The 10,429-nt window shown below is 42.9% G+C and overlaps 4 protein-coding genes across 4 annotated transcripts; 1 reads left to right on the top strand and 3 right to left on the bottom strand. All coding sequences in view use genetic code 12, as the record gives it.

Annotated features, from left to right (window-relative positions):
• Window positions 1-1,280: 1,280 nt before the first annotated feature.
• On the bottom strand, window positions 1,281-6,077 carry KGF57_000197 (uncharacterized protein; the record flags this gene model as incomplete). Its single annotated transcript, XM_051751229.1, has 3 exons — window positions 1,281-2,498; window positions 2,598-5,533; window positions 6,035-6,077. 3 exons carry the CDS (start codon window positions 6,075-6,077, stop codon window positions 1,281-1,283), a joined length of 4,197 nt encoding a protein of 1,398 aa, XP_051611382.1.
• Window positions 6,078-6,762: 685 nt separating this feature from the next.
• Window positions 6,763-8,036, bottom strand: KGF57_000196 (uncharacterized protein; the record flags this gene model as incomplete). The annotated part of the gene is made up of 2 exons (XM_051751218.1): window positions 6,763-7,100; window positions 7,943-8,036. The coding sequence occupies 2 exons, from the start codon at window positions 8,034-8,036 to the stop codon at window positions 6,763-6,765; spliced, it is 432 nt and encodes a 143-aa protein (XP_051611381.1).
• A 336-nt stretch (window positions 8,037-8,372) lies between these two features.
• Window positions 8,373-9,227, bottom strand: KGF57_000195 (uncharacterized protein; the record flags this gene model as incomplete). The annotated part of the gene is made up of 1 exon (XM_051751207.1): window positions 8,373-9,227. One exon carries the CDS (start codon window positions 9,225-9,227, stop codon window positions 8,373-8,375), a length of 855 nt encoding a protein of 284 aa, XP_051611380.1.
• Window positions 9,228-9,357: 130 nt separating this feature from the next.
• KGF57_000194 (uncharacterized protein) lies at window positions 9,358-10,338 on the top strand (the record flags this gene model as incomplete). Its single annotated transcript, XM_051751198.1, has 1 exon — window positions 9,358-10,338. One exon carries the CDS (start codon window positions 9,358-9,360, stop codon window positions 10,336-10,338), a length of 981 nt encoding a protein of 326 aa, XP_051611379.1.
• Window positions 10,339-10,429: the final 91 nt, after the last annotated feature.

Raw genomic sequence — 10,429 nt, 5'->3', positions numbered from 1 at the left:
ACTCATCGTCACAAAAGTGGTTAAACGTATCACACTTCAACTTGGACATGTTATTGCTATCATTGGATGCACTATCTGCACCAGTATCGCCTGTTTCAAATACAATTCTTACCTAAACGTGTGGGGTCATAAGGAATGCTAGATTGGTTTCTGCACCAACCATATATTCTGCTATTTGCTTCAATGCCCGCATTTGAATCTTTGTCCGCTTTTCAAGAAAGTTACCCCACAGTCCCTTTCTTTTTTTTATCTCTAGAACTATGCTTCTTCCATCATTGTATTCGAAGACATAATCTAAGCGTCCCTGCTTCCCCGAACTAACTCGCCCTGTGTTGAGACGTACCTGTGCTTGCATCTTGACATGCATGTAGTGTTCAAAAACACTCAACCAATGGTTCATATGACCCCGCATGTTATACTTAAAGGAACCTGTATCGCGTTCTGGCAAGTCAAACAGCTGGGAAACTCCATCGTTGGAAAAAAGATTCCACTGGTAGATCACCCATTTCTAGGATTTTTAAATCATCAAAAATCTTGTTTTGGAACGAGTTGGAACGGCGTGTCTTAGGGGGCAAAAAACATGACAATGAAAAATATGAACAGTAGTGGAATGAGATTATTGGTTTTATAAGATGATCGAATGGTATGCTTGAGTTGTAGTTGTATCTGCATCTGCAATAGAACATGAGATCCTCCATGGCACGACGACTGAACTTAATGAGTGCTTCTGACATGTGTGTTTTCTGGATTTTGGCATCCCCATGAAGTTGGCTCAAATCGTACACGATATTCCTGAATAATGTTTGTTCTTCGTGAGTCAACTCAACATTCATGTTTGGATATGCCTTGTGTATAAGGCGAAATGATGATTCGCGAAGCGAATTGTTACTTGTGATGAATTCTTGAAGGATGCTCGCCTTGCGTTTCTGACTCTCCAGAATGTACGAGATAGCTTGACACAATTGCAGTCATCATCTTCGCCACTTGGAGGTGATCAAACAAAATATTCTTGCGTTCCATTCTCCTTGAACTCATGTCTCAACAGCATCTTCACTTACAACCAAAAAGTCAAAAACTTGATATAAACTCAGATCATAGAGGGTGGCGACATCTTTGTTATGCTGCCTAGTTATTTCCTCGTTTGATCCGTGTTGCTGCACAATATGCAGTGTTATTGTGAAAGCACACTCTCGGTGACCCCTTCCCACTGGACCTTCCTAGAGGGAAACAGAGCCTACACCAGATAATATCTGTAAATACATCTATTTCTATAAATAGTCTCACCTTTTAATCATTCCACCTTCAACACACAATGCTCGATACATTGAGCCTGCATCCTTCAACAAGTTGTCGGGGGAGTCAAACTCCCTCACTTCGCCTTTATCAAGAACCAATACTTTATCACTGTCGGCGATGGTTTCCAATCTATGCGCAATTGTCAATATTGTCTTGTCCTTGAACTCCGATCTGATTGTGCTTTGGACTATTCTATCAGTCTCCACATCGATCGAAGCAGTCGCCTCGTCCAAAATCAACACATTCGATTTGTTCAATAGAGCTCGTGCCAAGGAAAGTAATTGACGCTGTCCTGATGACAAGTTGGAGCCCCCTTCATAGATCATTGCTCCAAGCCCAACCTTCTCCTCGTCACCATGCACGCTAACCAACTGCTCAACGTGGTCTTTCAAGTGGGCTAGTCTCAACACATCCCACAACTCTTGGTCCGTGTGTTTATTCAAAGGGTCCAAATTGTCTCGTATAGTTCCCTCCACAACATTCGAATCCTGCGGGATGATGTTCAACAGGCTCCGCAAGTCATAGAGACCTAGTTCGTCAGTAACTTCGGAGTCGAGCACAATGTGCCCTGATGTTGCTTCAACAATGCGAAACAATGCCATTGTCAATGTGGATTTCCCCGCGCCAGTTCTGCCAACAACTCCAATCTTCTCTCGCAGTTTGATACTGAAATTGATGTTTTTCAACACCGGCTCAAGGTCTTCTCTGTATTTGGTTGAATAGTTTTCAAACAGAATTTCGCCTTTGGAGGGCCACTTGGTTGGTGGACGGTACTCTTTAGTCACGGCGGCCTCCGGCTTCAACCCACAATACTCAATAACTCTCTCCAATGACACAGATCTTGTTTCGATATCGGCCCACCCCCTGATAATCATACTGAGCGCATTGCTAATGCTCAATGCATTCACCAACACAAATCCAACCAAACCGGGACTCAATTCATGTGACGTGCCCAGGGTTGCCAATATGAAAAGTGCCGACGAGTAAAGAATCACCGCTGATATAGCTTGCAACCGCATTGATAGCCATCGGTTGCACGACAACATAGTGTAGTGGACTCGTATAAACCTGTTTGTGATTTCGTCATTCACTTGTCTGAATTTGCCTAGTTGGTTGTAAGCCCGAATTGTTTCAACACCGTTGACAGACTCCAGCAAATGGGAAAATAACGGACTTCGGCATGTGCTGACCAACCGCTTGAGCTCACGCGTAGAGGGGATGTAAAAGACCCTAATTCTGTTGAATATCACCAAAAGAACGAGAATCACCACAATCATTACAGGTAGGTTGAAAACCACCACCGAGAGGACACCAAGTGCTAGTAAGCCATAATCGATAACTGCCAAAATGGACCATATAAGCTGCTGATCAACAACATTCATGTCATCTGCAAACCTATTCAAAATACGCCCAATTGGAGTAGTTTCAAAAAATTGCATGGGACTGCGCAATACCGAGTTTGCCATTTTATCGTGAAAATACCTCGATCCTCTGATGACACAGTAGCTCCACATAATCAAAGCGGCAGCGAGCATGCATGCAGCACCAGAAATACCAGCAGCCGCGTAGATTGTGAGATAGAACAGGACCGCTGAGTTGTGCCCGTTTGCCAAGTTGACTTCTGACCAGTACTTGAGGATGTAGTTTGCTCCAATGTTGCAAGTGACGTTTGCCGCATAGATAAACACATACAATATGATCATGGAGAAGTTGCACGCTTTGAAATATTCGAGGTAGACACTCAATTTCACGTGGCCCCTAGCTCTGGCTTCCCTTGCATCAGGTTTGGTCTTGTCCACCTGCTCTTCACTGGCACAAGACACAACACTGGATCGTCTGCGAGACAGTACCACATCTTCGTGAGGTAGATCACTGCTATGTTCGTTGATAAGTCGAGCTAGTTCCAACCCACTCTCCATAACCTCCTTATAGCTTCCTCTCTCTTCGACATGGCCACCGTCTAGTAAAAGAATCTCCTCGGCGTACCGCAAAACATTGATGGCGTTGGTGGCCAAGATGACCGTTTTCTCCGCCAACATTCCCCGTACTACATCCCGGATGATGTTTTTACCCACATGTGCATCAACAGCAGAGAGAACGTCGTCGAGTAAGTAAATGTCTGCTTTCGAGTACACTGCTCTGGCTAGGGAGATTCTTGCCTTTTGCCCACCACTCAATGCGATACCCTTTTCACCGACAATTGTCGCATCTCCCTCAGGAAGGATTTCCAAATCTACAGCCAATTGGCACGCTGAAACTACTCGGTTGTAGAATCTTTCACTGTACTCGCTCCCAAATAAAATATTTTCCCTAACTGTTGCATTTTGAATCCACGGCTGTTGAGCACAGTAGGCTATGGATCCGTTGACCTTTACTGTGCCTTTGGAAATGGGGACTTCTCCTAGGATTGCCTTGATCAAGGCAGACTTCCCAGCGCCAACTTTGCCCACAATGCAAGTGAGCTGACCGTTTTTGGCTGCGAGGCTGATCTCACTCAAGGCGACATTATCTCTGTCCCATGAGAATGTGGCGTTTTCCACTTCAACAGTCACGTCGCCAGCCACAACTGGTGTACTCTCACGTACAACCTTGGACTTGTTCTCCTTCATTGCGAAAAACTCGTCCAACCTGGCGAAACAGTTCGTTGCCTCCACTATTGCAACAATGGCGTCGGGAAGTTGCATAATCGGCTCCGTCAAGAAGTCAAACAACGACAACGCTGGAAAAATGATCGACGGAATGAGAGAGATATTGGTGAGCTTGACAAATGAAATGAGACAGGTGATGGTTATTGCAAATGGGATTGTGTTCCACAAGAACATGGAAAAAGCGTTGAAATGGCCAATCCGCTTCGCCATCACCAATTCCCTATCATTCCTGATTCCAAATAGACGTCTCAACATAGGCTGCTCCCACGCGTAAAGCTTGATGCTTTTGATTGACTGCAAAATCTCAGATGTCAATTTCAACCTCTCGTCTCTGATCTTCATGTTTCGCTTGACAAGACCGGAGATTGACGCACTGATCTTGCTGCTCAAGGGAACTAGCACCAAGGCAGTGGCAAGTCCAAACAACGCAGAAACCCCAAGTAGCCTGTACAACGCCCAAATGCCAATCATTAATCTAAACGGCAAATTAACCACAAACGCATACATTGCCAATTGTGAAATCTTTGTCACATCGACTGCCAAGTTGTTGATCACTTCACCACTGTTTTTGTTCTTTCTTGCTTCGGCAGAGAGGTTGATTGCTTTTCTGTAAACGAAGGTACCCAATGATGAGTACACCTGAGATCTGATGCGGAAATGTATCGCTGCAAACCGATTCATTGAGGTGAACTTCCCAACCGAGCAGAGGAAGATTGCAGTGGCAATGGAAAGCCCAAGCACAGGCGGCTGCTTGACTTCGCTGCCAAAGTATGCGATAAACTGCTGCAATAGGAATGCCTGGCCAAGATTAGATGCGATTGCAATCCACTCCATCACCAACATCAATATCAAGCTCTTGGAGTACAAGGAGAGGTACACTTTGAACAAGGACTTCTTGTTCCCTGCTCTGTTCCACTTGTTCAAGGTCTCTTCGTACGTGTAGACGCAATTCTGCTCGTAATGCAATGGCGGAGTCCCCTCTGCATCTATTGTTTGCGTTTCATAAATCTTCCTAATGGTTGGATCCAACCACGTGAATGTGATCTCCGACCAGAAATTGTGCACCGTGTCGATGTTCCAATCGTTCAACTCGTAATATTGTTTGAGTTCGACACTGGGGGAGTACAACCCCACTTCAAATACCAAAATTAGTACCGCATTCAACAAGAGGCAAATCTGCGTGGCTGAGTGGTTACTCACTGCATCAACAAGAGAGGAAATGACTTGAGTTGCCCAGTATAATGACGGAGCTGCTAACGCAACCACACTTCTTGTTGGCTCTATTATATGCAACGGCAATACCACGCATCCAAGGAGTAGCACATTAGCTATCAACGGGTACGATGGCAAGGCAAGGTTCCAAAACTGCACCACCAAAACCACATTCAAAAGCAACTCAATCACCACCAAGTTTAATTTGACAAGTTGAAAGATCCCCACGCTGCGTATACTGAATGGGTGTCCGAAACTGTACTTGATTTTGAAAGGGCCATAGTAGTTGCTAAACAAAAGTTGCAAGGTCTGGGCAAATGCAATCACAGCAAGAATTCCATTCGTGGCCACGGCCACTCTAGCTTGTAGTTGTGGATCTATCGAGTAGTCCATCCTTTAAAGAGCATCCGGGAGGGACTTTTGTTGCTGGAATTCCAGCACGGCTCTGAATTTTTTGATTCGGATTTCTTTTTCGGATTTTTCGCGATCCGATCGGGAAATTCTCGGCGGAGTTTAAAGTACAACTTGAGCTGAGCAGTGCTCTACACGTGTAGAGCACTGTCTGTCTGTCTGTCTGTCTGGCTGGCTGGCTGGCTGGCTGCAAACGGCTCTGATGAGCAGTCGAGTAGTGCAGCTAGCGGCTCCTCTCTTCGAATTCTACTAGTAATTGATATGATAAAAAGCTCTGTGTATTTAAGCAAATCCTATACAAAAGCAACTCAAAGTTAGCAAATTAAGCCAAAGCAGCGCATTCTTTTCACTTTTCTTCCTCCTTTGCATTTGCAACGTTCATTTGATAAAAGAACCAGTTTCAATTGATCAGAAGAGCAATGTCGGCAACAATTACTTGCTTCTTGCTCTAACTGCTCTTCTCTTACGCTTAAGTCTTCTAACTCTCTTTTTTCTCCACTTATCTCTCATTGTGACGGTGGTGGTTGTACGATAATGAGGAGAAGAAAAGAGAGCCAGAGAAAACACTGGACACCGATTTAAAATTTTTTTAAATTTATAGTCTCGTGTGAAGAAAAATTGGCGCGCAAAAATTGTCCAAAGCCCTAGTCAAGAACACGTGATAATTAGCTGAAGACGGTTCCTTCCCCGGGTAAAGAATTCTTATTGACTCTATTCTCTAGCAAGCTCAAGTCTATCAAACCGATTTCGCCAGTTTTATTTTTGGTCGTTCGTGGGTGGTGAATATGATCTATATGTACCTATCAAAGGAACAAAATCTAACACAGCGGGAGCCAGAGATTCATTGATGAAGCAAGTCAGAACGGGAACGGATTCAAAGTTCCATAGAACCAAATCTTGAGATATCAACAGTAGCTTTAAGTGCGGCTATGTAACAAGCAACACCCCAAGATGGTGTAAAATTCGCTTGCATCTCTTTCTCAGTTGGGAACATGCCATTCTTTGCATTCGTTTTTGTAGCTTGCTGCACCAACGGAAGCTCCAGTGAATTCAAAGTCTAGCCTTCGTCACGACTCCCAACAGTCTAGGCTTCTGTATTGCTCTGAATGACCGATTCCCAAAAGTTACTTTCCATGAGTAATGTGAAAAATAAAACACACATCAAAGACTTCCACCAAATTGGCCATATCATCATCTATTGCAATGAGTTCTTGACACCAATAGCGTCGTCAAAAAAAAATACGTCATCAGTTACTGCCGTCATTTTCTCCTTTTCGAAATCAGTCTCGTCAGCAGTTCTCGTTTCTACTGTCCTCGCAGCTTCTACATCATTATAGCACACAAAATCCAGTGAGTACTTCTTCAACTCGTCAGTAAAATCAGCATGGTCATTAGTTTGGTCGTCACTTCCTCCGAAGCTAGCATCTACACCGACAAAACTGCTCAAATTGGCACAAGCAAATTGTTTGTGCCCTTGACCCCATGCCGTTTCCCGCCGTTTCCCACCGTTTCCCACCGTTTCAATCTGTTGACCTCTTCAGCTGAAACATCTGGATTGTGATCAGGCAACACCTTCAACAACACATTGATGTCCATACATTCTCAGCTCCAACGAATCAAGATCGTCAGTGGTATTGGTTTCTAACTCCTACAACTAAATCTTAAACCGTTCTCCCACCCTCCATACTTCACGTGCTTTTCTATTTAAATCACTAATGATTGTGTTTCCCCCTCTATGAAATTAACCCGTGTTTGTGTCACAGCATGATTTATAATTGAACAGTTTTGTGCAACTAATTAGTTATCTACAAAGCTGTATCAGATAATAAGTATATCAAATGCAATGACGATGATTTTCTATCTCTTAATATCAGCACGAGTTCGAATTAACTTCTTGATATCCAATAACACGCGTGTTTATAACGTTGCAGGGATTCATGGAAAGGGGTGATTTCATGTCTGTTAGTCCTAAACGTACTTTACCATACCAATGTAGAGCAGCACTGAAATAGCAAAAGGTTAACAGATTGGGATTAGATAGATACATATGGAGATTTAAAAGTTTTTGTTAACACTTGTTGCAATTTTTCGATAGGTTCTGAATGTGGCGTACAAAAGCGCAAAATATCTTCAGAAAGAAATACTATAAATTAAATCATATGATATGATGAGGACCACCCCCCCCCCTCCTTCTCCTTCTCCCTGTCTACACAATTTAAATCACCTTCTACAACAAACATTACAAAATATTCTGACATGAATTGATTGGATTCAATTGTGGTGTGTTAGATTAGCATCTAGCGTGACATTGCAATTACTTTTTTTTTTTTCATGATAAAAATCTTTTAGCTTATGTTCATGGAAAACTACTCCACATGGGCTACTCGTTGCTGAAGGTGAGTTTGAAGGAATACCTTTTGTCAAGTACAGATGTGGTATGAGAAGATGTGATGCTTTAATAAGATTCATTTATGATCCTGTTTTGGATGTTTGGCAAGTTAGGCGCAGTGGAAAACACGGACCATCGTGCTTCCTTAAGAAACAATTTGCCTGGATAATGTATTCCACCTGGTTTTGATGCCGCTGCGTCATGGTAAAATCCACCTCTGCCTCTGTTTTGAATGGAGTAGGCGCAAGGGGGATCCTCTCTTTCGATTGGTATATATATATATATGCAATCGGCGAGACACTTTTTAAACCAGTGTAGTACAATTTGTTTACGATTCAATTGACTATAAAGGAATTTTATACTATTCGTAGACCGGGGTTTCAAGTGCCCACAAGTGGGACTTTGTCTATATACATTTAGTCTAATGGTTTACTCTTTTTTAATCGTTTCTCAGTTTGATTCATTGCTTTAACCAAATCGTCTTTAATGGGCAAGGATAGTTTGTTGACAAGGGTGTCTATTATCTCTGGGGTGATCAATAATTGCTCTTGTTGTTCCTTCCCTTGCTCCCCCTTCCCAAACACCCCATCATCAAGCTCTGCAAATCTAATATGTGACGCATTCTTGTCTAATAAATAATCCAAGTTTTTGATACCCATTAATGCTTTGACATGACAGTACAATCTATAAGCAAGGTAGAAACCGGGAACATTGGGGAGCACCGGTACCAATGCAAATGGCAAAGTCAATGGAATGCCAATAGCACATAAAATTGCTCCATTCTTGTGTTTTTGGTAATTATCAGTTCTAAAGTGGACCAATTCTGTGAGAATTGTTGAAGGAGGTTGATATTTTGCATGGTACAATGGTATCGGCTTCAATTGGCTATCAGGGATGTCCAACTGTTTGACATCTGATTGGTGAATAAGTCCCTTGGTATCCTTTTCCACCGGCTTGAACAAATGCAAACTTTCCTCATTAATTTCTCTAATCATTGCTTGCTTGCTGGGGAAAGATCGAAGACAATTCTCCTCATAGGGGATCGTTGCAAGCAACTTGCGTATCCACTCGACAATCTTGACATTTGCCGAGACTTTCGACGAGGCTAACTTATTCCATCCTTTTGTTGCGAGATTTATTGCCTTGGTTTCAACTTTGGTGATTAATGGCGCACGACTTTGAATGAGTGGGCGATGATTGCAGTAGATAAAAGAGCGGGCAGTGGTGAGCGGGATCGATATTACGTAGATTGAGTTCTTGTTGGGGAGCATTCTTGAAGAGGTTGTTAGATTTGATATCCAATTCTTGCCCGTAGCAATGTTGAAAACCCACATTTATCCTATCCCACCGCTACCAAAACAAAAGAATAACAAAAACAAACTTCTTCTGCTCTCTCAAGCAATGGAATCGACCAGTAGCAGTGGCGGCCGCCCTGACCCGTTTCGAAATGTCAATGTTCAAACGTACAGCCATAGACCAAATGTGTTTCCTGTTTATGTTCTAGATACTGTGTCCAAAGTAAACAAACCTAGTGACACTGACCCTTATGGCAAAGACATTAATGGCAGTTGGTTCCTATTTAAAAAATCCATCTTCAACCCAACGACATACCCAGAGAGTGAAGAGATTGATGAAAAGTATTTGGAGGAGTACGATTTGAATGGGTCGTGGGGTGGTGATGCACGACTTAAGGAGGAGTTTAACCATTCGCAGTATCAACAACTCAAAGAAGCAAACAAACACCGCAGTATCTTCAGCTTATTTAGACGGACAAAGGACCCTGGAGAAAACGATACAAAAGTGAGGTCTACAGCTGGGTACTGGATGGGAGAAAACAGGTCGCAGTTGAAGCCGGCGTTTAGAAAGTTTTTCATGCAAAACCCATTGCTACCTTTGACATTGAGAATATTGACATTGATATTTTGTGCCATAGCTTTGGCATTGGCTTGCAGTATATATGTGTTTTCAAGAAGCACTTACGATGGGGCCAAAGTAGGCCAAAAGGCAAGCACAATAATGGCAATTGTGGTTCAGACATGTGCGTTGGTGTATGTAATCTACATTGCCTACGATGAGTACTCGGGGAAACCATTGGGACTACGTGATCCGATTGGAAAGTTTCGATTAGTCATGTTGGATCTATTGTTTATCATATTCTCGTCAGCCAATTTGTCGTTGGCATTTGACACTTTGTATGATGACGAATGGGTTTGTGAAATCTACAAAAACCCACATGGACTTGATACGAATGCATTCCCAGTGATATCCTCCATCTGCCGCCGACAAAAGGGACTTGCCTCCTTCCTATTTGTTGTGTTGGTGACGTGGGTGTTGACATTTACCATTAGTCTAGTTCGTGTAATAGATCGAGTAAATGTGTAGAAAAGGCAAAACCAACTAAGAGAGGCAATAACAACAAAAAAAAAGAGAAAAATAAAATAAATATACACAGCAGTCTATACCTTCCTTCAAC

The sequence above is a fragment of the Candida theae genome, assembly GCF_024610275.1.
Source record: "Candida theae strain CBS 12239 chromosome Unknown scaffold20, whole genome shotgun sequence".
NCBI lineage: Eukaryota > Fungi > Ascomycota > Pichiomycetes > Serinales > Debaryomycetaceae > Lodderomyces > Lodderomyces theae.
The sequence above is the reverse complement of the archived record's forward strand: the minus strand, read 5'-3'. Positions and strand labels throughout refer to the sequence as shown.